At 29.0% G+C, this 26,572-nt stretch overlaps 1 protein-coding gene across 1 annotated transcript in view; it reads right to left on the reverse strand.

The window, feature by feature from the left end:
• Nucleotides 1–802: 802 nt before the first annotated feature.
• The window catches only part of LOC111687299 (NADH dehydrogenase [ubiquinone] 1 beta subcomplex subunit 2, mitochondrial-like), a 65,575-nt gene continuing 39,805 nt past the window's right edge, over nucleotides 803–26,572 (reverse strand). The window contains exon 3 of the mRNA XM_046948986.1: nucleotides 803–936. Within this exon, the coding sequence (XP_046804942.1) occupies nucleotides 874–936 (63 nt within the window). The 3' untranslated portion in view covers nucleotides 803–873. The remainder of the gene's footprint in view (nucleotides 937–26,572) is intronic.

A 26,572-nucleotide genomic window follows, 5' to 3' on the forward strand; every position in this document is an offset into this window, starting at 1 on the left:
ATTACCCATCATTCATCCTGCGGACCACTTATGCTTGATTGAGTGGCTGCCCTTCTAACCTAACCTAAAGAAAATCATTTTAACCTTACAATTTAAAACATAGTTTATAGACATATAAACTGAGTTATACAAAATTATATCACGATTGCATAAACAAAATATTATATTAATATTTATGTTTTACAGGATTCGGGGAGGTTCTTCTATGCGTCTAAGTGAAACCTATGTTGCACATTATTAATACCAAGGTTAGTAATCAATGAATAGTTTTGAAGAATTTCAGTATTCTAGCCTTTTACTTTGTTTTCAACAAGCAGACTGACGTACATTCATCGCATTATTATAGCAATTATATCGATTGATTTTCTTTTAGCTTCTTCAGATACCAAATTATGACTTTTTTCAAATTGATTCTGTTTAGCTTATCTAAATCTGAATTTTATTCTAATATTTATGACACCCTTAGTTTGCAGATATATACAAATCAAATAAAGAGACACACCAAAAATCAGTTTTTTAGTCAGTCAATTTGGACGAAATCAACACAACATTGTTTATGTCATAAATTTGATCATGGCAAAAATGACGGACGGATTAACTTCGCAAAAAAATTAAAAAAATGCCCTCCGTTAAAAATTTTGTCTTGTTGGTTTTTATGCGAAAGTGCTCGAAAATTTTTTTATTTTCGAATCTAAAATATTCGAATTATGAAGTATATCACATGCAAATTTGGTTTTTAATTTAATTTATGACCTAACACCAAATCGAAATATTAACAAAAAAATAAAAAAAAAAATATTTTATTTTTCGTTAATTTTATTAATATTTATTTACCATATAATAATGAGTAAATGTGTTCACAATTTTATATTTTTACGAAGGAACGCCAAGTTCCTTATTGGTCCACTTTGCTGCATCTGGATACGGAAATTCGCCCTGAAAAAATAAAATTAAAATTTAATTTAGAAACTGTCAGTTTATTCATATTACAATTATAAAACATTTTATTTTCTCTAGTACAATGAGGAGAGTTTGTGATGACATTTGTGACACAAGAAATATTGATCTTATAACAACAAAAACATTTAGTACAAATATTTGTAAAAAATAATCCTAAAGTTGTTATTTATTTCAGACTTGAACATGTGTATACAATAGCACCAATTGTTGCAGTCAATTTATGTTTTATGTTTACCCCATGTTTAAGTACAAATAGATTAATTGCGGTATTTTTCCTCTAAGTGTAAATCCTAATGATTTTCTACTTTAGTTTACGTCTTTGATGGAAAACTAATATTTATTCAACGAGTAAACCACTAACTGTATTTTAACACTTACTTAGAAATAAGTAGTTGTTTGTCACTTATACCATGTTTCCACGATCAGTTGAATTACTTAATTCGGCCTCTGCATGCCAATAGGCAATTAACGGCCTAACCATAGTAGAAAAAATAAAGGTATAACCGTTCTCTCTTTTGGTAGCCATATTAAACTTCTGACGTTTAAGCGATTTATTATTTTATATGCTGCCATATTTACATTATAAATCCGAGTTTTTTGTTAACTTCTTATTTTTTTAATTCAATAATTTTATATAAATTAAAATATTAATCAACATAAAATTCTAAAAGCAAAGAAAATAATAAAAATGTTAAAAGGTCCTAGCGGACGGACCTAGCTAATTTCAAGTTTGCTTGAAAGTAGTGCGGACCATTCTCCCTAAAAACATAATTTCATTACTTCATCTTGTGTCCAATTACAGAAGTTTCTTATGAGTAATGTGTTCTGCTGATATTTTGTTTTGGTGCCAATGTCTTAAGTATGTGTCCTGTAAGATTGTTCACAGTTCTCACTTTTCTCGGATGAACATATCTTGCGCTGTCAAACATGTCCAAGTAAGAAAATTATATGAATCTTTGAACAGCAGTAACGTTATAAAGAAAATGTCTTCCTGTGTTATTTGTTTAAAAAATTAAACGTAAACAACTGCAAGAGATGTTATTTTGGGGTTTAATGCAAATAAATCATGGTATTAAGATACAATTTAACAAGAACTTGTTGGATTTAGTATGGTCCGTTTATGAGCTGGACCGTTGTAAATGATTAACTTAAAAGTTATACGCATTTTTTATTTCTAATTTCCTAAATATGATTTCCCCTACATGTGTGGCAACGTTTTTCTTTATTTGTTTACAAAAAAATACATTTCAATAATTCTTATTTACGTCAAAAAACTTTTCATTGAGAGAGAACGGAGTTACCTTGTTTTCTTTATACCATGGGCCTAACTATAATATGCATACACTAGCTAATGTCATAGGAAAAAGGAAAAAGAAAATTAATTTATTTCGATAAAATATTATGAAATATGTATTTTTATTATTACGTTTGGCACATAAATATGCAAATGGGGATAAATTATTTAAATGCACTTAAGTACATTATAGCCACCTAAAAGTTTCTTCGGATTTTCTTAAGTACTTGAGAAACTTTTCGTTCGGTTTTGATATTTCCCTAAGCTAGCTTATGCTTTAACCCGTTTCTATGACACATTTGTAATTCGTCTTGACAGTTCATCGGCATGGCAGGATGCCTGATAAAGACCTACAATTTAACGAAGTTGTCCATCACATACATAGGTGCTTCCTTACATAGCAAACTATATACTCTGGCGATATGCATTGATATCAAAGGCGCCTTCAATAACGTGCACACTGATACTCTTATTCATTCCCTAGATCAATGCCTACCACAAGGTGGCATTTTGTCACCTTTACTCTGGATTACCACGATTAATAAACCCTAACTGAGAAAGGACTTAGACCCGTCTGCTATGTAGACGATGTCGTAATACTTTTAAAGGGAAAGGATCCATATTACTTGTGTAGAAAGGATCCGCAAAAACGGAAATGTTTCACAAGACAAAAATTTCTACATATACTGAACCTTGCTTCCTAGGTAAGAAGATACCAGTGACAGACAAAGTTAAGTACTTAGGTGTATTCCTCGACCGGACATTAATGGAAGGTTATACACAATTAATTAATGGAAGGTCGAGCCAGATCGTATACCAGACACAGAATATATCTGAAACTGATCCCAGATAGAATGTCTTGGTCAAGCTGAACTTTATATCAAATAACAGTAGAAATCCGTTGTTACACGAAATATTAGTGTTTGTGTATGATACAATAATATGTTTGTTACATTATTTTAACAAATTAAGTTCTATATATTCTATTTATTTGCATTTTTTGTAATTTACCTAATAATGTAACAAACATATTTTTGTATCATACACAAACACTAATATACAAAAAAAAATTAAAAATAATGAATGAAAAGAAAAAACAACATGGAGATGAACTGTCAAAACGAATTACCGATTTGCACAACAGTCTATTTTTTAACAAACATATTTTTGTATCATACACAAACACTAATATACAAAAAAAAATTAAAATAATGAATGAAAAGAAAAAACAACATGGAGATGAACTGTCAAAACGAATTACCGATTTGCACAACAGCCTATTTTTTAACATTACAGTCTTTATATTATTAACTTTTTTCAAAAAATGGTCGCGATAAGTGCAACTTTAACTTTTTTAAACTTTTTAGGACAAAAAAAACTTATTTGGAAGTTTTTGATTTATTTTATTTTTATTTACTTTATTTTTTAGTCAGTGTAATTTAAAATGATTAGATCAGTTATAGGCACAGTTGCTCAAATCGAACCCGTACTGTAATTTTATATAAACAGCATCCAAAAATATAATGGATGCACTTATATATAATTCGTTTATTTAAATTTATTTACATTCACGTTTGGAAACATATTTCTATCTTCTAAGTATACGATAGTGTCAAATCTTCTATTTGTTGCATTGAGTTGCTTACAAGAAATTAATTTATGTACAGTGTGTACTGTTGACTATATGATTTCTAATTAAATAAATAATGAAATTATATATTCTACTAATAGCCGCTACATTGTATAATCTTTTATTCGATACCATTTTATCATTATTAGATCTGTAGAGAGATGTACACGCTCTCAAGTATTTTCTTTCAAATATTCTTAATTTTACCATATAAGATGGAGATATATTAAAAAATATCTGACATCCATATGTCAGAATGGGTCCAATAAGCGATTGGTATAAAAGGATTTTAACGCTGCACAGTGGGGCAGAATCGATTTTTTTTGGAATTAAATCTGGCATTTCTAAACGGCTGATCCGATCGGGATAAAATTTGGCGTGAGCGTAGCCAAGGAGTATTCGAGTTTAAGTTTTGAAGATGCCCCAGGGACGGCGCTGTGGCGGCTCAAAGTAGGTGCCATGTTTTTGTTTTTCACCCAAATACTTGAAAAAACATGCTTGGACATACTACTTATCTCTTATAATATCCGAGTTATAGGCATTTAAAAACTTAGTGATACAAAATTTACCATACCTTGGTCCGCCTTTTTTTGAATACCGGGCGTAATTTTGGACCAAAAATATACGTCTTCTTAATTTAAAAATTCAAAAATTTTAGATTTTTGCCGTTTTTTGCCAAAAATGTGTCTTAACTCTTTTATTAATAAAATAAAATTTTCTTTAAGCACATATAACAATTTTATAGTTTTCTAAAAGGTATCTTTACGCAGAACGCTTTGGCGTAAAAAACTTGTCCTATTTTTTGAAAATGTTGCCACTGCGTCCTTCCGAATATGACCTATTTTTTATCAAAACTTCAACTTTGGGCGACATGTTCTAAAATCCCAAAGCTGGGATCAGAAAACTGAAAGCAGTTTTGGAAACCTCGATATGTTTTCTATTTACTCAAAAAGTATTTTCTCAGCCATGAAAGAAATGTGGACTTCTATGGGCAAAAAAGTAAAAAATACCATTTTTGGGATTTTCATTCCTATTTTTGGGAATTGCGGGATGCCCTTTGACCTTTTCAATTTTTTTTGCATTTTCTTATTTGAAATGACTAATTTAACAAGCGTTGAAGATTTCATTGAGTTTTGTTCATAAATAAAGATTTTGTCATATATTACATATTTGTTTAATTTCTAAAACTATGATTTATATCAAAATTTTAATAGGGTCGCAGATAGCTACAACAATTTTGTCCATATTTATCCCTTAATATCTTTTTTTAGTTCGATATGGAAATTCTCGATTCTTTACAAAAATTTTCAAGCCAATATCTCAATTACATTCAAAAATATGATAATTTAAACCTGTATCCTTTAATTTCATATTTTAGTATTAAATATGACAGAACGTATTTAAATCTTATATTTACCTATTTTCTATTTGTTTGCTTATCCTTATAATTGAACGGTCCTATCTATTATGCTTAAATTTTCAGAAATTTATAACTATTTTTACCCATATTTTTTCGACAGATCATTTCGTTCTGTTTCGTTAATGATCATGTAAATAAAAATATACAGGTAATGATAATTTCGAATATTTGTTCTTTTTTGGGTTAAATTTTGTCTTTTCATACCAAGTTTTTACTGAAGACTCTTATATTTTTCACAGCCTTTATAAGAGGCTGGGTGGCCGTATTTATTGCGCAGTACGCAAAATAGTGTTTCCCTTTCATTTAAAGGCACCTTTTCGAGCGTACATTTCCCTATTTCGTGTATTTGACGCAACGAGATGGTAAATAGCAATTTGCTACAGTGTGATAAAAATTTTGACAGTTCCTACATTGAGGAATCTCGGGTTTCCTTAGTGGTTCCCAGCAAACGTAACGATAGAATAGACCTTTGATAAGTTTCAGTTCTTGGACCTTACTTTTATTACTTTTTTGAACAAGGTAGATCGTGTTTTTTCGTAATAAATTGACAAACTTTAACGAATTTTAGATGATCATTTTCAAATTTACTTAGTTCGTCAAAAATTAGCTTTACATCTGTGTCAGCGCTCAGGCCTTTTAATACATATGTTCTTGTTTTAATGTCTTTGGGGGTAAAAGTAAAGCATTTTACTTTTGTTTTTTTTTAATAGGCTTTAACCCGTATGTACTGGTTCATAGATGACATAAATAAGGAGTGAGATCGAAAAATTCTTAACATACATATATGTTTATAAAAAAGAAACCACTAAACTTATTTTTTTTATTTGATTCAAATTATTATTACAACTTACAAAAAAAAAAAATATTTTTATAGTTTTAATCACTAGTGATGAAATTTTGAACCCTTTTCGGAAACCCTTCCATTAACGTTTTTATAGTGCTTTCTGTCACTTTGCTCGAACATGTAGTCCATCTCCGTTTAAAATCTACCACACTTTTGGACACCTTTTTTGTACTCTTCAATTCTCTTTTAACAAGAGCCCAATATCTCTCCACTGGCCTTAGCTCCGGGCAGTTTGGGGGATTTGCCTCTCTTGGTACAAATACCACATTATTGTTCTTGTACCACTCAAGGGCTTGTTTACCATAGTGACAGGATGCCAAGTCAGGCCAAAAATAAGTTTACACATTATGAAGTCTTATGAATGGAAGCAGCCTTTTTTGTAAACATTCCTTGATGTAAATTTCGGTATTTATAGAGCCCGTTGTAACAAATGATTGACTTCTTTTGCCGCAATTGCATATTGCTTGCCATACCAAGAAGTTTCTGGGAAATTTTGTCTGCTTTTGGGTCCTAAACTTTTCTTCAACATTCCCTCGAGCATCAGCAACATAAAACTTTTGACCTGGAAGTTGCGAAATATCTGCCAGAACATACGTTTCGTCATCCATTATGCAGCAAGAATATTTTTTTTATAAAACTTGACTTCAATTTCCGCGCTGTTTTTGGCCTCTAAATTTTTAGCAGCGTTCCTGTCAGGAACTTTTTGAGCCTTGTATGTTTTTAAACCTGCATTAGCTTTAACTTTTCGTACCAAATAGTCCGAGCACTGAGCTAACCGAGCTGCTTTCCTACCGGATGTGTTGGGAGCTCTTTTGAAAATGCGTTCTATTTTTTTTGGCTTTAGAAACATCATGTGGATCATTCCTTCTACCTGAACCAGGTTTTCTATCAACTAACAAGTTCTCCCGGTACTGTTTAATAACATTGGAAACAGTTTGACGGCAGACCTTTGTATGCTTGGCCAACTTTTTGTAAGACCAAGTTGGGTTTAGTTGAAAATATTTAATAATTTCAGTACGCACTTTTTTCTGGTCACTCATTTTAATCAGATAAACAAAAAAATTAATATAATTGACATTACACATAATAACTGACATGTTTTTCAAAGGTAACTTGATCAAAAAAAAAAATCAAATAATACTTTGGTTGAAAAATGTAATGAAAAACGTGTGTTAAGAATTTTTCGATCTCACTCCTTAATGCAATTTTCTTATTCTGAAATTTTCTTATTTTCAATGTGTATTTTAAGACCATTCTTAATAAATTCAATTAGCTTATTAGCCTCAACATCAAAAATATTTATAAGTGGTATTTTTTATTTTTGTTTGGATTCTTATTTGTTGGTTTTCCATTATTAGTATTATTCTCTTTGCAATTAGTTATTTATTGGTGCATTTTTGATGTTGTTGGTTTATCAAGTTGAACATGTTTTTCAAATTTCTCAAGATATTCTTTATCACAATTATCATCTTAATCAAGAGTATCATAGTAATTGTTCTTCAGTTGTTTTGTCATTGTCTTACATATTTGTTCAATTCACAATCGGTGTTGTACGGTTGTATCGTAGTATGTCGTAATTTTTTTTATTATTGATTTGTTTTTGTTTCGAAAAATTTTATTTGAAAAATTTTTATGACATACAACGATACGACATCGATTGTGAATTGGACAATTATATTGCTGATTGTTTTTTTTTTTTTTTTTGGTTATTTCAGAGTTTGGAGCATCGAGCTCACTCATTATTTTTATAACAGATTTTAGAGTCTATTTATCTTTTGTTTTTTAACGCTAAAAAATGTTTTATTTAGTTATAACAACACACATAAATAAAAACAAATATTCATTAAGAAAATGAAATAATTTGTGATCTCCGCTAAACGTCCGTCTCTCATGACAGTCACGAGATACCTCGGGACTGCCTAACACAAATAATAAAATGAGCGATCAGCTATTGAATTGTCTTCACATTATAAGTGTACCCTGCAACAGTCAACAATTTTTTTAAATTGTGTAAGTTCTCTTTTACATAGACTTTTTTCCCCTGGACCTTTTTCAATTTTTTTTTTTAAATGCCCTTCTAAAAATCTTGAGACTTTTAAGGCATGCCTGCTTTTTGAAATTATGTGTGTTTTTTAAAATTATAATTGCACAAGTCAACAAAATCAAACTTTTTGTGTGCCTTTTAAATAAAAATAGCTAATTCCTATATATTTAAATTCGCTGAGTTCAAAAATCGTTATTTAAATTTTTGGTTAGTTTTTTTAAAAACATGGGAGACTACACAAAATTATCTTTCTAAAGAGCATTATCATGATGACAATTATTGCAGTAAAAATAGATTGCCTTGCAAGGAAATTGAAAATCGAGCCTTTTTTTGTTTTTTCCTTATAACAATACTTTTTTTGAGTTTTTCAATAAGTATTACCAACACAAACCAATAATACCATTTGTCGGGTAGAACTGGAAATTTACTAAAAACGCAGTGAAATATTTTGGATGGAATTCAACTGATGTTTGTTATTTTTTACATACTCATGAATTCAAAATATAATACAATTCATAATCAGTGCCGTTACGTTGTATGTCTTAAGTTTTCACTATTTTTCTGTTTTTGTGTAAAAAAATTTGTCTGTGAAATATATATGATAATACAACAATACGATACCGACAGTGAATTGGATAAATTCGATGTCCTTTCTATTAAAAAATATAGTTGTTAATGTTTTTAAGCGATTGTCATGATGTTTTGTGATGTTATTGCTTTCAAAGTTTCATATTTGTATATAAGTTTCATGTATGATTTAAAAATATAGAAGGTTGTTTCAATATGAATTTGTTGACAAGAAAGGAGATGTTTGAAGTTTATTATTTGTGTAAATATTCAAAAGAGCGTTGCCATATTAAGAAAAAGTGTAAAATACATTGAGAAATTTTTAAACACATATGTGTAATTCATAAATGATGTACAACGATATATATAAGTGGCTGTTGAATTTGAATCTTATTTGCAATGCGTTCTTTTTAAATCAAAATGTAATTAAGCTTTAGTGGAATAAATAATGATTTTTATTATGTTTTACTTAACTTTATCTCAATAATTATAATCAATTAAGTAAAAAAAATGTTGTTAATTATGTTATAACTTTTTTCATTTTTTTGGTAACATTTATAAATTTATTTTGTTTTAAATAACGATTTAAATGCCGAATTCGGAAAAATGTTGTGCCTAAGAAAAATCTTTTTACAATCTTTACATCTAATTTAGAGTTATTAATATTTTGCAAAGTGTGCATATAATTTAATTTAGTGTTTAACTGATTTCCATTAAAAGTAACGAATGTTGAGTTCAGTTTTTCTATTTCGTTCAATAGGCTTCGTCCCTGTGTCGAAAAACACATTTGGTCCAAATTTGATCGAAATATCTTGAATATTGCGACATGGACAGCTAGCCAACCGGACAGACGGACAAATAGAGAATATTTACCCTAGCTCTTTCTGTTCGGACTATATCGTGCTTTCAACAGACAGACAGATGGACGGACATAGATAGATCATCTTAGATTTAATAAAGACCCAGTTTAATATTCGTCTGGGCTAAATCGTATATGTCTTTTTTTAATTTTAAGGATTAATTAGGGACCTAAGTTCCTTCCGTTAGACCTTTTAAAATAAAAAGCATTTGTTTAAAAAACACAAAATAATAATTACCTTGGGCACATTGGAATAGCGTTTCTATTGACGCGAACATTCTTCTCATTATTTTTTAAATCTTGTCTGGAAAAATGTAGGGAACATACTAAAGGTTCACCTGGCAAATCGTCTTCTTCGATATTGCACACCTTTCAAATGGAAATATTACGAATAAACTTCAACCAAAAATCTAACATACGTACCTTTAGCCATTCTTCGCGTATATACGGTATAGTAGGTATTTTAAAGAAATGTATATTTGAAACGCTTGAATGGTGTTTCTTGCTTTCGCATTTCGGAAAAAGACAGCTCATTTTTATAAAAATATTTTTTTGTTGTGTTACATTTTTTTTATTTGAATTAAAATATTTGTTATTTATTTTAAGTTTGAATATTTAAAATGAAATGTGGGATTAATATTCATGAATATGGTAGCTTTATTTTATACATAAACTTCAAATCGCCTTTCTTGTCAGATGGTTAATCAGACTGACATTAAGGCAAATTGAAACTACCTTCTAATATATTTATACCATGGTTTCATGTATCATTATTTTAAAATATTTCACTAAATTTTGAACAAATTTCCAAATGTTATTTACAAATATTGTTATGTGTCCATACTATATTGTAAAAGGAAATTAAACTCGTTTACCTTTAATTAAAGTTATAAGGATAAACCGAAAAAATTAAAATTTTCAGTTATTACAAGATTCCAAGGTATCGTGTAATAACTATCATCATGATTATACTCTAATGATAGATAACACAGTGCAACACGAAAAAAATAACCATATACCGTCACCACTATATTATAAAAGACCAATAATACGAAGACCCGTGTTTTCCAGAGGCCAAAGATTTGAGGCCTCAGTATTATTTTTGAAAAAAGTGAGCATTTTCTCAAGCTCATATCTTGCAAACCGTTCGGAATTTTGATTTACTCTCGTAGGAAATGTTGTTGCTCTTGTCACAAAGAACCACAATTGTGAACATATAAAGTAAAAAACGTTATCTTCATGATCGGAATCTTCAAAAATTAAATTTGTTTTACATTATTTTCCTTTTTCAGACCTACAAGTAGCAAACCGCTTAAAATTTAGGAAAATAGTTAACTACAAAAATGTACCTAAGATCTCAATAAACAACTTTCTAGAACATATGAACTTCTTAGGAATGATATTTAAGTCGAAAAAGTGAAAAGTTTCCTGAATTTGATTGAAAATCCCGACCTCAGTTTAATTTTTGAAAAATAAAACATTTTCGATTTTTTTGAAATGGGTCTCGAAAAATCCATAATTTTGAGCTAAATTCGGGAAAAATAATTTTAAAAAATGATAGAATATTTCTGGTCCACAAAATGATTTTTAGTGGGTTTAAGAGGCATTTTGTTTTTGCTTTTTATCGAAATGTGTGTCAAAATTGTGGTAATTTTTAGCTCATACAGAAAAATATTCCAAAAATTATTTGACATTTGGTTTAGTACATTTCAGAACTTTTTGAAAAATTGTATGCCCCTTTATAATACAATAAATGTCATTTGCGGACCAGATTTACACTAACAACAATTTTATTTATTTTTCCCATGACAAGCTTAAAATTGAGTAAGTTTTGACACCCAATTCCAAAAGGTTGCAGAAAAAAAGTTTGAAGATATTGCTCTGAGATCAAGATTTTCAATCGCAAGTAGGGAACTGAGGACCTTTTCAAAAAAAATGTTTTTTTATTTTTCCCGCATTTAGTTCATTTAAACGCATCGTTATAGAGGTATTCTTCCTAAAAAGTGGCCCACGGGACACCCTAATGTTGAAGTAAATAAAAACCAAATGAAATTAAAAATTTTCAGGAAACTTTTCACTTTTACGACTTACTTAGGAAGTTCATATGTTCTAGGAATTTGTATATGAGATCTTAGGTACATTTTTGTATTTAACTGTTTTCTTAAATTTTAAACGGTTTGCTACTTATAAGCCTGAACAAGAAAAACAAATTAATTTTTGCGATTCTGATCATGAAGATAGTTTTTTGACTTTATATGTTCACAATTTTGGTTCTTTGTAAAAAGAACAACAAATTCCCTCAGATAGTAAATCAAAATTCCGAACGGTTTGCACGATGTGAGCCGGAAAAAATTATCACATTTTTTCAAAAATGACACCGAGGCCCCAAATCTTTGGGGGCCTATAACTAAAAAGTGCATGACTTTGGGCAAAACTGGAAGACACGGGTCTTCTTATTTTTGGTCTTTTATCGTATAGTGGTGTCCGTATATGGTTATTCAATCATGACTTAAAAAAACTACACAGTGTAATTTTGTTATTTACTATGTTGTTGAATAGCACTATAAACATTGGTTCGGTTTTGAGAAATTATGTAAAAAATACTAAAAAAATGTCTTAAATAACGTTTTTACAATAACCACAATATCTCGGAAACAAGAACTAACAAAATTTCATAACAATTTTTGAACTTAGCAGGTTTAAATACGTAGGAAACAGCTATTTTTATTTAAAAGACATTTTCAGTGTTGTTTAGTGTTATTAATTTGTTTTAAATATTTTATAAATGAATATATATTTATTTTAAATATTTGTTGAATTAAGTATTCTGTTAATTATTTAAGTAAATATTATTAAAGGAAAATTATAAAATATACTAAAATAATTTGAAATACATATATTTGCTACTATTAGCTGTATATTTTAGTACTTTTTATAGTTATTTATTTTTTACAAATGATATAAATACATTTTAACCATGATTTTTGTTTACAGAAGTTATCATACATCCTTTCTGTACAATAAATTTCCGATTTCATAGGTACAAAACGGCTTTTTAACTGTTCATTTTTTCGGCTGATTTGAAAACAGTTAACCAGAATTTCTCATTTGTAAAATTAAAATTTTCTAGGTCCTTATTCTCAAACGATCTAGACATGTCAGTCAGTCTCTTAAAAAAACGATAGGACCTAAACTATTGTTGCAGATTGATTTTTATTCAAAATAATCAAAATCGGTTTACATTTCGACATGGCCTCTATATAAGGTTCGTTTTAGAAAATGACTAACGTTCATAACAGACTTAAAAATACTAGTATTTTTACGAAATTATACTTAATTTTTTTATGAACCAAAATTTCATATAAATCAGCAAATTTAAATTTGAGAATTGTGTTAAGTATTGTAAGTATATTATCTTTATATTATATATATATTTTTATTTTTTTAGAAACTGTAATTTTACTGATTCGATAAAATTTATTTTGATTTCGATACACATTTAAAACGAAATTTTGATCACCTTGGATCATGATATGATAATGTATAACAATATTATGATAAATACAAAAATATCATGATATAATATTATTTAATTTAATAATTTAATCATAATATGATATTTTAAAATTGTTACAATAACGATAATATGTTTATACTACAGTCATAATTTTAACCACAGCAATGTTTTTCTCTGCGTGCTCTTATAGAGAATTATATCATTGTCAATGAATCGTTTAAAAACCAAATATAAAGGTATTAAGATATATACATTCTACAGAAGAGTTTGTTATTAGAAATTTATCACTCTCTGGAATTCGGAATTAGTTGATAATTGGCCCAATTGCTAATTAAAGTCCCTTTTCAAAAAATCTTTCGGATGTTCATATTTTGGTTTTAAATAAAAGTAATAAATTTATTACTTTTTAATCATAAATGCGTTTTTCATTTAAGAAAAAAGTTCGGTGTGACCGAACTTCGAAACCCGAACAAAGTTCGGGTTCGGCCGAACTTTCAAATTTACCGTAGGTCGGGTTCGGTGTTCGGACTCTAAAAATTATTGCAAATGGCAACAATAATTCATGTGTGAAAGTAGTCGCACATGAATTATATGTTGTGAAAGCAAAATATAATTAAAACAACTAGCAAAATCTCGGAAATGAAGCAAAAGCAATGTCGAAAAAACCCCTCAAATCACAATTCATACGTGTCTTGCTACTTCCCTTTCTTCTTAGTTCTCTCCTTTATGTCTACACATAGAAACCTTTGTTCCAAAAATGCGTATTAATTGCATTGATTTGTTGTTGTACGAATGAGAAGAATAACGAAACAAAGTTAGTTTCAGAGTACGAGAAACTCCGTGCCACGAGAGAGATGAATGATTTTTCTTTTTCTTTCTCTCTCACGCAAAATCAAAAGTTTCCCAAAAAAGTTCCCTAGTGTGGATCAACACTAACAAACTCGATATACGTTCGTGCTCACCCTTAAAAAAAAGGTTTCAATGTAAACGGGCACTTAGTTAAAGAAAACTCAAACGCATTGGTTTGATAAAAATCAAGCAATGAAGAAGAAAAATAATAAATTCACTTTTATTCAGTTTTTGCTCATCATCACATTTTTTGCCGGAAGGTAAATGAAACATGTATAAAAAAATTATTAAAAAAATAATATCAAAATCTAAATATTTGGTAAAAATTTTGTGTTTAGCAGTGTTGACACATTACATTAATTCCATGCACTTTTTATCAGCATGCAGTAAAAAAATTATGTTGCTGTCGCAAAATCTAAATAAAATCGAAATTTGTGCTGCTGGTATAAATTTTTCCGGCTTTAAACAAATCAAGGAAAAATGAATTATTCAACGATTTTATAAATAAATGTTTAATACACAGAAAAAAATTATTAAATATTACGAATTACTTTCATTGATTAAAGTTAATAATATTTAAGAATAAGTTAAATCTAAATTGTGGTTTATGACAGTCCTTTTGAAAATGAGCGATACACAGTGAATCAACTAGTTTTTTTTCTACCTTTTTTAAGAGAGTTGTTTGTTTTTTGTTCATAAATAATCTTCGAGGTAACAGGTAAAAAGTAAATTTATGTTTTCCAATTAAAAATAGATATTATGTAAAATGGGAAAACCGTGAAAAAATATTAAAATAAAAAATTTGGTGCATTCGTTGTTGCATCAGAACTTGTAGGCCAATAAAGTATTTTGCATTTTGCCAGTAACAACGTCGGGTTTTTTTAATTTTTTTTAATCATTTTTTTTAGAATTTATTGTTTTTTTTTTGTTAAAAAGACACGTGTTAAGTATTTTTAAATTGTAATCTTCAAAAATAAAATCCTTATTGTGTTTAACAGAGAAGATATTTGCGTTAAAAACTGTTTAAAGGAGAATAATAAGGAAATTCCGATGAAAAACAAATTATGTTAGTTTATAGAACAAGTATTTACACTTGTTCTATAAACTAAAATACAATTATGAAATGTTTATCAATATCATTATAATATACTAGCTTATAACACGCTAGCTTGTTAGCGAGCCGTTTTATAGGTTTTGTACAAAACTTCAAATTTGTAAAATTTTGGTAACCTGTCTATTTCTTAATGTTGTACTACCGATATTTTAGAAAATTCAAAAAGTACCTTTTGAAGAACGATAAAGTACCAAAAAGTCCCCTTTTATAGGGTCTCACTTAATCCGGGACACACAGCTTAATTTCCTTATATGGGTTCTCACTTAATCCGGATCACACATACAATTACATGTTTCTAGGTTCAGTATTATAGAAATTTCCGAAAGTACCTTTTGAAGAACGATAAAGCACAAAAAAGTTGTCTATTACAGGTTCTCACTTAATCCTGGTTATACAAGCTTAATTTCACGATTCATGGTTCAAAATTATACCAAAATTCCAAATGATGACGAAAAGTACCAAAAACACCCCTTTTATGGGATCTCACCTTTTCAGGCCATACATGCTTAATTTCATATTTCTAGGTTCAATATTATAGAAATTTATGCAAAAAGTACCAAAAGTAAGTACATTTTTCACCCTTTAAGCGTCCGAATATCCAAAAAATACTAAATTCGTATTTTTATTTTTTCGTTAAGTTATGAATTAGCCAATGAAGTTCATAAACCCAAAGGACCTATTCAGAAGGCAATGCTTTATAAACGTCTGATGAATCTAAAAATGGACGAAAACGAGAACATGGACCAGTATTTAAACAAATTCCAAGAGATTATCGAAAGACTTGTTGATGTGGACTTCGAGCTTCAAGATGAGTTAATAGTTATTGTGCTTTTGTCGAGTTTACCGAAGCTGTATGAACCGTTCATTATAGCGATGGAAACACGAGACATCATCATTTGGTGTTTTGAAGCTAGAATTGCTGGAGGAAGGTGATCGTATAGAAAACATACAGCAAGAGCCCAAAGTTGGTGGATCACAGCAAGCATACGCTGCACGTTCCAATAAGAAGACAAAGAACTGGAACGGATAAGGTGCTAAAGAAAATATAATATTCGCTGGTAAATTCTACAACTGTGGTCGCAAAGGTCACTATGCAAGGGAATGTCGAGATAAGAAATCAATGGATCAAAAGACATGTGAGTTGATTGCGGCAGCTAAGGATTTTGAGCAGGATGTGTGGTATGTAGACTGTGGAGCAACATCCCACATTAGCAATGACAGTAAATTGTTAAAAAATCTTGAGAGATGCGAAGAAAATATTTTTCTTGCCGCCGATAAAGGTACTATTAGACGATATGTATTTTACATACACTGTCTCTCATAAGTATTCGAATTTAGGTATAATATGAAAAGAAACCAAATTTAATAACATATTTTGTATGCAAAATTAATAAATAAATTTGTTAAATTGTCTAGACATTCCTTAGCTTCGATATCACGCTTTTTAAAACTTTAAAAATTCACATTTACTTAAATAAATTTAGATTTATTTAAAAAAAAGTCCATAAAATCACCTCACAAAAGTATACGAATTTTTTCTGTATTTCATATTTGATTATATTGTACGAAACACAAAAATTAGAATCGAATGTTTTTTGCTAAAAATTGTTTTAATGGGTAACTATCAACCGAATGGATATATTTTTGAACCATTTGGTCCACAATTTTGGGGCATTTGTACCATATTTTTATGTAATATCATTAAAATGACAGTTTTTGGCAATATTTGTATTTTTTCTCCTTTTTCCCAGAGATAAAACCAAAATTTGTTATTGGAATTTAATATACCCCTTGGGGTATCTAAAAACAATATTTTTTGTCACAAGAATCTGTATTTAAACGTTCCAAGATATGTTATTCGAATCATTCTTCTATCGCTAATTCAATTTATTGGAACTCAAGTATATTTTTATAATACTAGGGTCACAATTTTTGGAGGAAACTTGTCTTCTATATATTGTTTTAAATATCAGCTGTTATACGTTTTATTAAGTTTTTAATATATTGTGTAAGTGTACAACTCCAAAGCATGCCTCGAAGAAACGCCATTCAATATAGTGGAATCATTCTTTTTATAATAAATGGCCTCTAGGCAGAATGCCACCATATAATTATGGTCTAACTCAAAAATATTGATATCTGTTTAAATATTATCTACTATGATCAAAATAAAGCCAAAATTTTGAACATAGTGTTGTTGTAATGGGCAACATAATCATGAATGTTATGAGTAGTAACAACTAAAATACCGCTACAATGTCTTGAAAATTTAAAAAAAATATATTAGTGCTTATATCTACAATAATATATACTAGCCAACTTTGTCGGAAAATATCGATCCTAGTGGTACGAAAAGGGTGTTAAGATCCAGATAATTTAATTAGAAACGTAAGAACGATACCAAAAATATATCTTGGAATGTTTAAAAACAGATCCTTATAACAAAAATTATTATTTTCAGACACCTCAAGGAATCTATTAAACACCAATGTTAAATTTTGGTTTTACCTCTGGAAAAAGAGAAAAAAATGGCAAAATTGGTCAAAAATCGTAATTTTAATGATTTTATATGAAATGATGGTACAAATGCCACAAAATTGTGGGCCAAATTTGCCAAAAATATATCCTTTCAGTTGATAGTAACCTCTTAAAACAATTTTAAGCAAAAAGACCATTCGATTCTAATTTTTATGTTTCGTAAAATATGGTCAAATATGAAAAACAGGAAAAATTCGAATACATTTGTGAAGTAATTTTGTAGACTTTTTTTAAAAAAAGGTTAATTAATTTAAGTAAATATGAATTTTTAATGTTTTAAAAAGCGTGATATCAAAGCTAAGGACTGTCTAGACAATTTAACAAATTAATTTATTAATTTTGCATACAAAATATGTTATTAAATTTGGTTTCTTTTCATATTATACCTAAATTCGAATACTTATGAGAGACACTGTATGTACTGTCAAAATTTCCATCTGTAAAAGTTGTACATATCGTCTGATACATATGAAACTTTGCATATGTAAAACACATGTGGAAATACATACAGTGTCTCTCATAAGTATTCGAATTCAGGTATAATATGAAAAAAAACCAAATTTAATTACATATTTTGTATTAAAATTAATAAAATTATTTGTTAAATAAATCTAGACAGTCCTTAGCTTTGATATCACGCTTTATAAATCTTTAAAAATTCACATTTACTTAAATTAATTTAACTTCTTTTAAAAAAGGTCTATAAAATTACTTCACAATTCGAATTTTTCCTGTATTTCATGTTGACCATATTTTACGAAACATAAAAATTAGAATCGAATGGACTTTTTACTTAAAATTGTTTTAAGAGGTTACTATCAAACGAAATAATTTATTTTTGGCCTATTTGGCCCAGAATTTGGGGCATTTGTACCGTCTTTTCATATAATATCATTAATATTACGATTTTTAACAATATTTGCCATTTTTTCTCTTTTTCAAGAGATAAAACCAAAATTAAATATTGGGATTTAATAGATTCCTTGAGGTATCTAAAAATAATAATTTTTGTTATAAGTATCTGTTTTTAAACATTAATATATTTTAAATTTTCAAGACATCGTAGCGGTATACAACTCCAAAACATGCCTTAATAAAACGTCATCCTATACAGTATTTTTAGTTTTTACTACTCATAACGAGTGTTTAAAAAACTACCTTAACTACTAAGTATTTTTCTATTGCTATAACTACTTCTCCAAAGAATTTCCGGTAGCGGAAGCAATAGTTAAATTTTATTTTTTTTTTTTCTATAACTATTGCTACCTTTGGTAGTAGTAGTATAAAATAAACTACAACTGAAGTAATAGTTTAAAAAAATTAACTATTGCTACTGAAGATAGCAATAGAAATTTATAGAAGTAGCAATATAAAGTTGTGGTGGTAGCAATAGAAATTTATAGAAGTAGCAATAGAAAACTACTAAAGTAGCAATAGAAATAATTTTATGGTAGCAATATAGTTGTTAAAAAATAAACATACAGGAGCATTTTGTTTATACAAATGAAAATACATAGAAATGTTTTCAAGTGTTGGCACACATAATAGGAAAATGTAAGTGTAATTTTTTATAGTTATAATTTAATAATTTTGAAAAAGACGATATAAAATTTAACCTAATTTTCGTGCAAAATAAAAACAAAAAATTGGGAAATAAGGCGTGAACATGAAAAATTTGGTGCATATTTTAATTGTAATAAAATTGAAACTAAGAAGATTTTTATAATACACAAATAATAACAGTTATGTTCATGTTTATTACCAACATAGAATTTTTGTCTTTTCTGTTTGATTCTGTTGCTTTTCTAGTGGATTTTGCAACGAAATTTAAAAAATTTTTTTAAACTTCTTTAAATTTTGAATTGACATTTAATACTCTTCTTAAATTTTTAACCAATGCCGAGCATTATTGTGTTTGACACTCTAAAAATTCTTTAGTAATTTAAAATAATCTCGAATTTACAAAATTCGTCTTTGGCAACTTTGTTTTGTTACAAAAATAGACAATTTTATTAAAATTAAATAACATTTTTATATCAAAAAGTGATTGTGAAAAAAAAGAGATCGTGGAGAAAGAGTGATTGTAAAGAAAATAAATTTATTCGCTATTTAAAATGCCAAGAAAAAGTGTAATGAATTTCCAGAAACATTTTGAAAAAAGAGATGAGATAGCGATATGCAAACATTGCAACAAACCATTTACAACAGAAAGAAAATTTAATTTAAAGAAACATGTAGAAAAAGTGCATAAAATAGTAATCAGAAATGAAATAAATAAAGAAAATGCACAAAAAGCACAAGTTTCTATTTCCAAATATAAAACCAAAAATATTAAATGTGATATAAACAAGAAACTCCTAATAAAATCATACATTGGCTTAGTGACTGAAGATGCGGCGTCCTTTAATTTTTTAAACTCACCTAACATGAGAAACTTAATTGATCCCATTTGTAAGGGAATAGAATTGAACTCTGGGAAAAAATTTTGTTTAAATGCAACAAATTGCAAAAAGACGCTATGTGAAGTTGTAGAAAATATAGTAAAGTCTAGTTGAAATTTAACGAAGTTTATGATAATACTAGCTATACCCAGTGTGCTTCGCTACCCTCATCGTAATGGAATAAAATAAATATCATTATTGTAAATGTATATATATCTGCAATATCAAAAATTCCCCTTTTAGAGAACTCTTTAAGTTTGATTTTATGATTCTAGTCTTAATATTACAGAAAATTAGAAAAAACATTTGAAGAACGAAAAAGTACCAGACAGTGCCTTTTTATATATTTTCATTAAATCAGGATGACGCATGTTTAATTTTCAACCAGATACCAAAAAAATCGCATAAAGATTTTTATACAATCAGGAAGCTACATGTCCAATTTAATGTTTTTAGGTTCAATATTATAGAAAATTCTAAAAGTATTAGTAAAAGAACAAAAAAGTACCAGAGTATGCTTTTTCAATTTTCGTTCAATTGGAATACTGCGTGTTTAATTTTAAGTTTATATATTCAATATTTTAGAAAGCTCTAAAAGTACCAGTGAAGTACGAAAAAGTACCAAAGGACCTATTTTATTTAATTTCATGTTCCTAAGTTCAATATTATAGAAAAGTATCAGAAAATATTCCAGTTTAAATTTTCATTTCCTCAAGTCCCTGATTGCTTTTAAAGATTCTAATTAACTCCGGGCTCCACATGCTTAATTTCATGTTTCTAGGATCAATATTATAAAAAACACAAAAAGTACCTTTTGAAGAACGAAAAAGGTACTTTTATAGGTTCTCACTTAATCCAGGCTCTAAACGCTTAATTTCATGTTTCTAGGTTCAATATTATAGAAAATTTTAAATGTACCTTTTAAAGAACGAAAAAGTACCAAAAAGTCCCCTTTTATAGGTCCTCACTTAATCCGGGCTCTACATGCTTAATTTCATGTTTCTAGGTTCAATATTATATAAAAATCCAAAAAATACCTTTTGAAGAACGAAAAGGTTTCAAAAAGTCCCCTTTTATATGTTCTCACTTAATCCATGCTCTACATACTTAATTTCATGTTTCTAGGTTCAATATTATAAAAAATTCAAAAAGTACCTTTTGATGAACGAAAAGTCCCCTTTTATAGATTCTAATTTACTCCGGGCTCTACATGCTTAATTTCATGTTTCTAGGTTAAATTTTATAGAAAACTCAAAAAGTACGAAAAAGTCCCCTTTTATAGGTTCTCACTTAATCCATCCTCTACATACTTAATTTCATGTTTCTAGGTTCAATATTATAGGAAATTAAAAAAGTACCTTTTGAAGAACGAAAAAGTACCAAAAAGTCCCCTTTTATAGATTCTCATTTACTCCGGGCTCTACATACTTAATTTCATGTTTCTAGGTTCAATATTATAGGAAATTCAAAAAGTACCTTTTGAAGAACAAAAAAGTACCAAAAAGTCCCCTTTTATAGATTCTCATTTACTCCGGGCTCTACATGCTTAATTTCATTAACGAAATAAAAATTCTTTTCCAAAATGTTGCAACATCGTAGTGGGAGCCCGTTATTACGTATTTATATGTATAAGTTAATAAACCAAAATCAATGTTTTATGAAAAAAGTACCAAAAATAGGTACAATTTTCACCCCTTAAACATCCGAATAACCAAAATGTACTAAATTTATATTTTTATTTCGTCAAGTTATGAAGGAGTCAAAAATATTGTTTGAATGTTCACTGGTTTAAAAGATACGAGGTTACCGATTTTACCCGTTTTTACCCTTTTTTACCCCCTAAACATTCGAATTTCCAAAAATCCCGTCTTAGTGGATCTATTTGGTGGGAGACCTGCCCCCTGTCCAAATTTCAGCTCTTTAGCTCTAACTGTTTAGGCTGTGCGATGATGAATCAGTCAGTCAGTCAGTAACGTTAGAATTTTATATACATAGATTAATGTCAGATAATTATGTACATATATTACATAAATCTATGTAAAAATAGAAAAAAGGTGAAATTTTTCAGAAACATTTAAAGATTTTCAATATTTTTGATATTCGCAAAATTCTAAAATGCTATTGAAAGCGTGTCTCAATTACCTTTCATATGATATCAGAACGACCTTTTTATTCTTTGACACTGCTCACCGAGAATGAACTACAGTTTCACTTTCGGTGGGAACGACAGTACCTTATTTTTTCTCTATACGAAGGGCCACCTTAATGCAAATAATAAGAAAAAAACTATTGAAAATCATAACAACATACAACGTTTATATCTGTGTTTTTCTTTATTTGTTTTGTTTTTATGAACGATTTTATTTTTTACTAACAATATTTAAGTAGCATTGCTACCAATCTTTAAATAAATAGTATTGCTACTTATTCAAAGTAGCATTGCTACTTCAAATTTGGTAGCAAAAAAAATATTATCTGACAACATAAGTAGAAATATATATTACTACCAATTGATAAATTCAATTGCTACTTGAAAAGGAGCAATAAAAATGTAGCAATAAAATAATATTTTTCATTTTTCGTTTTTAGGCTACTACTTCAACTATTGCTACCAAAATTTTATGGTAGCAGTAGTAATAGAAAGTGATAGACTGGTAGTTTTGACGCATTTTTAAATTAAAAAATAGTATTTTTTCATTGCTACTGCTACTTGTAGTCTAGTTTTTCAAACACTGCTCATAACATTCATGATTATGTTGAACATTACAACAACAGTGTATGTTCAAAATTTTGGGTTTATTTTGATCAAAGTAGATAATATTTAAACAGATATCAATATTTTTGAGTCAGACCATAATGATATGGTAACATTCAACCTAGAGGCCATTTGTTATGAAAAGAATGATTCCACTATATTGAATGGTGTTTCTTCGAGGCATGCTTTGGAGTTGTACACTTCCACAATATATTAATAAAAAACGTATAACAGCTGATATCTAAAACAATATATAGAAGACAAGTTTCCCCGAAAAATTTTGACCCTAGTATTATAAAAAAATACTTGAGTTCCAATAAATTGAATAAGCGATAGAAGAATGATTCCAATAATATATCTTGGAACGTTTAAATACTGATTCTTGTAACAAAAAACTATTATTTTTAGATACCCCAAGAGGTATATTAAATCCCAATAACAAATTTTGGTTTTATCTCTGGGAAAAAAGTGAAGAAAATAAAAATCGCCATTTTAATGATATTACATGAAAAGATGGTACAAATGTCCCAAAACTGTGGACCAAATGGTCCAAAAATATATCCATTCGGTTGATAGTTACCCATTAAAACAATTTTTAGCAAAAAAAACATTCGATTCTAATTTTTGTGTTTCGTATAATATAGTCAAATATAAAGTACAGAAAAAATTCGTATACTTTTGTGAGGTAATTTTATGGACTTTTTTTAAATAAAGCTAAATTAATTTAAGTAAATGTGAATTTTTAAAGTTTTAATAAGCGTGATATCAAAGCTAAGGACTGTCTAGACAATTTAAAAAAGTAATTTATTAATTTTGCATACAAAATATGTTATTAAATTTGGCTTCTTTTCTTATTATACCTAAATTCGAATACTTATGAGAGACACTGTATGTAAATCTTTCGATTAGAGCGTGCTCTATTTTCGCGTGAAAAACATAAACAAAACAGCTGTTTTTTGAAATACAATTTAAGAAAATTAATAAAGAACATGAAAAAGTAAGTATTTTTAATTTTTAATAATCAAATTTATAATTTTATCAATTTTTACCCATTAAAAAGACAGCTTTGATTACATTTATAGGTTATGTGATATGGAAAAAACAGACAGGTGTGATAGCAAAAATTTTTAATCGTATGTAAAATAACAATTTTGACATACATTTGGAGTTACATATGGATAAAAAAGTGACAGTACATATGTAAAATACATGTCGTCGCATTGTCGAGCAATCAAAAAGGAGAATTTATTTGTTTTGTGTCAAGAATCTAAACGACGTGTTATGGCACTGCTGATATGGGCACTTAAATTTTAAAGATTTGGAAGAAATGTCCAAAAAAGATCTTGTAAGTGGCGTGAAGATTTCAAAGCAAGCAAAAGAGCATAATTGCAAGACATGTATGGTAAGCAAGATCTATGTTATGCCATTTCCTAAAGCAACTGAACGCCGTTCTGAATGTGTGTTGGAGCTAATCCATTCGGATGTGTGTGGTCCGATAGACGTAGCATCAATTGTCACTTTTATTGATGTGAAAACAAGGCTGGTATTTGCATTCTTCATGAAGTCAAAGAATGAAGTATTTGATAAGTTTAAAATTTTTAAACAGCAAGTTGAACGTCAAACAGTTGCTTACGCACCGCAACAAAACGGTGTTGCCGAGCGTGTAAACCGCACATTAGTGGAGATGTCCCGATCTATGTTTATACATGCCCAATTGAACAAAAATTAGTGGGCTGAAGCGGTTGCAACAACTGTTTACTTACGAAATCGTTCGACAAATAAAGTCCTGTCAAACAAGAACCCTTATGAGGCTTGGTATGGTAGAAAACCAAAAGTAAGACATTTGAAAGTGTTTGGTTCCTGTGCAACTTTAAATAAACGTCCGAAGCCAAAGTTTGATGTTAAAGGAAAACAGTATGTCATGGTCGGATATTCACAAGTTGCGAAGGCATACTTGTATGATAAAAAATCACATAACATTGTTGAGAAGCGAGATGTAATATTTGAAGAAAATTCATTCGAGAATGGCGCTGGTTGTGATTGCAATGCAGACAACAGCAGTAACGATTATTTGGTTTATTTTACTGGTGAGAATTATTCCATAGAATTGCCTGGTCCAACTGAGGAACAGCCGATCGAAGATGAATTTAATACTACTGAAGAAGGTGAATTTGATACTGCTGACGATGATGATGAAGAAGAATCTGAAGAAATTTTAATGAACAAGAATGTAAAAATGGGGGAATTCAGTCAATTCAACAGCAACAATCTAATGCCGAAAATGTAAGTCAAGAAGTACCAAAAAGAGGAAGAGGTCGACCCAAAATTATTCGAGATGGCAACTAAGGAAGACTAAAGAAGCAATATAACATTGTAAATGGTTTACCAACAAATGTGAATTTCGTTCCTCAAACTCTTGAAGAAGCAATATCTTGTGATAAGTCTGCTGAATGGAAAATGCTATGAAGGTCGGATTTAATGCATTGAAGAAAAACAGCTTACTTAAATGGTGATCTCAACGAGGTGTATATAAGCAGCAAAATATGTTGATAAAAATCATCCAAATAAGGTGTTGCAGTTTCGAAAGTCCCTATATGGTCTTAACTAGTCTGGCCGTCAGTGGAACGCTAAACTTGACTCATGTTTGAAGAAGATTGGTTTCTCAAGCTGTGAAAACGAACTATGCTTGTATAAATATACAGTTAATGATGAGCTTGTGTTACTAGCTGTGTACGTAGATGACATTCTCATTGGATGTAGAGAGCTAACAGTAGTCAGCAAATTAAATTGGCAATATCAAATGAATTTGACGTAAGGCAAAGTTCAGCACTTTTTAGGTATGAAGATCAACAGAAATGGTGAAACAGGAGATTTAACCGTGAGTAGCGTCCAGTATATAAAAGCATTGTTGAAGAAATATAACATGGAACAATGTAAGAAAGTCGCTGTTCCTCTTGATCTTGGATTTTAAGTATCTTGTTCAAATAATTATGTAAAAGCAGATGTCACGTCATACCAGACAATAATGGGAGAATTAATATATTTAGCAATCACAAATTTTCCTGATATATTATATTCAGTTGCAAAGTTATCACAGAGAAATACTGATCCCATAGTTAACACATGAACGCGGCCATGAATATCCTAAGGTATTTCTCCAGAACTGTTGAATTCAAGCTCAATTACAAATGCAGTCAGCCAAAATTGACCAAATATGTAAAAGCAGATTGGGGCGGAAATGCCCTAGATAGAAAATCATATACTGGGTTTGTATTTTACTACGGAAACTGCTTGATTTCATGGGAATAAAAAAACAAAGTTTGGTGGCATTAAGTAGTACTAAGGCGGTTTACTTAAAGAGATTTTTATTTGAACTCAAGAGTGTCATACTAAACGTGAATAATCAGGGAGCTCTAAAATTGGCTTCAAACGATGTTTTTCACAACAGAAGTATCAAGTACCATCATGTGTGGGAACTTATAAAAAAGAAGCAAATCAATCTTAAGTATCTTTGTACAGACAACATGATAGCTGATATATTTACAAAAAATCTAAATAAGATTAAACACATGAAGTTTATCGAACTAATAAACATTAATTAAACTTATAACATGGGATAATATATATGGTTAGTATTAGGTTTGAGAAGGAGTGTTGAAAATATTACTGTACACTATTTGTAAACCTAATACATAACATACTTTGAATTTATATTTATATTACATATCGTAGTTGGTTTT

Source organism: Lucilia cuprina, chromosome 4, assembly GCF_022045245.1.
Source record: "Lucilia cuprina isolate Lc7/37 chromosome 4, ASM2204524v1, whole genome shotgun sequence".
In the NCBI taxonomy this organism is placed as follows: Eukaryota; Metazoa; Arthropoda; class Insecta; order Diptera; family Calliphoridae; genus Lucilia; species Lucilia cuprina.